The 3,224-nt window shown below is 39.6% G+C and overlaps 1 protein-coding gene across 1 annotated transcript; it reads left to right on the forward strand.

Annotated features, from left to right (window-relative positions):
• The first annotated feature begins 487 nt into the window (after positions 1–487).
• On the forward strand, positions 488–2,819 carry LOC129115820 (nuclear factor 7, ovary-like). The gene is made up of 2 exons (XM_054627057.1): positions 488–806; positions 917–2,819. Exon 2 carries the CDS (start codon positions 934–936, stop codon positions 2,320–2,322), a length of 1,389 nt encoding a protein of 462 aa, XP_054483032.1. The 5' UTR covers positions 488–806; positions 917–933; the 3' UTR covers positions 2,323–2,819.
• The last annotated feature ends 405 nt before the right edge of the window (positions 2,820–3,224 follow it).

Consider the following 3,224-nt stretch of genomic DNA (forward strand, 5'->3'; position numbering starts at 1 on the left):
TAAAAACCAAACGATGATCTTTTCCTTAACCTAACTAAGTGGTGTTGTTGCCTAAACTGAGTTTCCTGTGAAGAAGGAAGTTTAATTTGAAAAGAAACGTATGCATGTTCAAAGTGTAAATTGACACGTGTTACTGAAGTTTCGTAGTAAAACTCAGATCATAAGAACCGTTGTTTGAGGATACGTTGCAGGCAGAGGTGCTTGTCATTAATCAATTCATCAAAAATCACTTTATGATTCAACAAAACCAAGAAACTTTCATCAATCCATTAATTATTACATGTGAACCCTTACATACATTATTCATTACTGCACATACAACCCTTCAGTAACAATATTCCACATTAACCCTTTCCCTTGATGTTCCACGGTTCCTCATTCAAAGAATACTCTCAGGAGTTTACTATATTATATTTTAACTCCTCCTCTACATTCTAAATACGTTCAGACTTCCTTTGAACACAAACATAAATGTTGCAACAGCCTGCTGCACTCTATCAGTCCACATAACAGCAATGAATCAATACTTTGGAATGAGACACACCTCAGTGTTACAAGTGATCCAACAACATTCAGCAGAGGAGGTGTGACAAAGCTCCACCCCTCACCTGACTCACCTGAAACAAACCAGGAAACAGTTTATTATTCGTCCTCACTAAAGAGAGACACACAGACTGAAAACCAGACGATCAGATTCATCTTCAGAACAAACTAACAACTTCATCTGAGTGAGTTCAGCTACAGGAGAGAAAAGAGGAAAACTACAACACTGCTGCTTCAACCTGCTGACACTCCACACACTGAACGTGAGTTTGACTAAAAACACGACTCAAAGTTAAAGTAGATTTCAGTGAAGTTAGTAGAGGAGGGAGGTGGAGCCATGACTGACTGTTCTTTCTGTCTGCTGTGTTTTCAGCTTCACTCAGAGACAAAATGGCTTCCAGATCAGAGGAGGATCTCTGCTGTCCGGTCTGTCATGAAGTCTTTAGAGATCCTGTTGTTCTGTCATGTAGCCACAGCTTCTGTAAAGACTGTCTGAAGAGCTGGTGGAGAGAGAAACCAACACAGGAGTGTCCAGTTTGTAAGAGAAGATCTTCAAAGAAAAACTCACCTTGTAACCTGGTGTTAAAGAACCTGTGTGAGAGTTTCTTACAGGAGAGAGATCAGAGAGCTTCAGAGGCTCTCTGCAGTCTGCACTCTGAGAAACTCAAACTCTTCTGTCTGGACCATCAGCAGCCAGTGTGTGTCGTCTGCAGAGATTCAGAGAAACACACCAACCACAGATTCAGACCCATCGATGAAGCTGCTCAACAACACAAGAAGAAACTTCAGGAAACTCTGGAGCCCTTAAAGGAGAAGTTAAAGGTTTGTGAACAAGTTAAAGTGAAGTTTGATCAAACAGCAGAACACATGAAGGTCCAGGCCCGACGCACAGAGAGGCAGATTCAGGATCAGTTTAAGAAGCTCCACCAGTTTCTAGAGGAGGAAGAGGAGGCCAGGATGGCTGCACTGAGGGAGGAAGAGGAGCAGAAGAGTCAGATGATGAAGGAGAAGATGGAGGCTCTGAGCAGAGAGATAGCAGCTCTTTCAGACACAGTCAGAGCCACAGAGGACGAGCTGAGAGCTGAAGACGTCTCATTCCTCAACAACTACAAGGCTGCAGTGGAAAGAGTCCAGCAGCGCCCCCTGCTGGAGGATCCACAGCTGCTCTCAGGAGCTCTGATAGACGAGGCCAAACACCTGGGCAACCTGACCTTCAACATCTGGAACAAGATGAAGGACATGGTCTCCTACACTCCTCTGGTTCTGGACCCAAACACTGCTTATCCAGAACTCATCCTGTCTGAAGATCTGACCAGTGTGAGACCAGGAGAGAGACAGCAGCTTCCTGATAATCCAGAGAGGTTTGATGATTACTGCTCTGTTCTGGGCTCTGAGGGCTTTAACTCAGGGACTCACAGCTGGGATGTTGATGTTGGAGACAGTACATACTGGTTTCTGGGTGTGTTAGCAGAGTCTGTCCAGAGGAAGGGAGACATACAGTCTGGATTATGGAGAATATGGTTCTATGAAGGTAAATACTCAGCATGGTCACCACCAGGTCTAGTCACTGATCTCAAAGTGCAGAAGAAGCTCCAGAGGATCAGAGTGAATCTGGACTGGAACAGAGGAAAGCTGTCGTTCTCTGATCCTGATACTAACACACACATACACACCTTCACACACACTTTCACTGAGAGGATGTTTCCAATCATTACCACTGTTTATAAACTGAAGATATTACCGATGAAGATCAGTGTGACAGTGGAACAGAGCAGTTAGAGATAAAGAGGATGATTATTATCATTATGTTTATGTTTTAAAGCCTTAAAGGGTTATTATTGTTTTCATTCTCTTTTTGTTTTTTATATTGACAATCAGCTTTTTATTTCTATTGTCTACCTTTTAATACGTAACAATATATCACTTAGTTTCTCATGTTTTGGTTTGTTTAGCCGTTCTCGTCCTCGACAGCCGAGGTCAGAGACTTTATGTTGTTTTATTGTTTTCATGTTGTTCGTCCGGTACTTTCTCATGAATGTGAAATATCAGAAACTTCTATTCATTGGTTTGAGAAAAAAAAACAGCATGGCTTTGAATTGCTTTTGAGACAATCATAATCATAACCGCTGCTCTTATTCTTCAAGAAACACCTTTTTTACTGTAGTTTGATAAATTCTGACTTGCTTTCAGCTTGGGGTTAATTATGAGTATGATGATATACTTTAACGTTTAATTCCATAACCTTTTAGAGTTTAAAATTAATAACGCAAACAGTTGTGTAAACATTCATTTTTGTATTCATTATTTCATCTGCTGCATTGCTCAGTCTTTTGATTAAATAAATTTGACTCTTACTGCAAAAACCTGTGTTATTTTATTTGACTACTTTAATATCTCCAGTGAAATTAACAGGAAACATATTGAACTTAAATACAGTTTTAGGTACTTGAACTCATAAAAATAATAATAAATAATAAAAATAATATATATGTATGTAAAATAAATATCAAGGGGAGGTAGTAGCCTATATAAATAAATTAAACTGATCACCAAGTGATGAACACATTAATGCATCAATAATTATAATCCAATAATATCAAACATTATTACACTGAAATGGGCCTTTTTGCTTAATATATATACATGTTTTACTTATGGTTTTTTGAGTGTAGTTTGATGCT

Source organism: Anoplopoma fimbria, unplaced genomic scaffold (genome assembly GCF_027596085.1).
Source record: "Anoplopoma fimbria isolate UVic2021 breed Golden Eagle Sablefish unplaced genomic scaffold, Afim_UVic_2022 Un_contig_12557_pilon_pilon, whole genome shotgun sequence".
NCBI classification, from domain to species: domain Eukaryota; kingdom Metazoa; phylum Chordata; class Actinopteri; order Perciformes; family Anoplopomatidae; genus Anoplopoma; species Anoplopoma fimbria.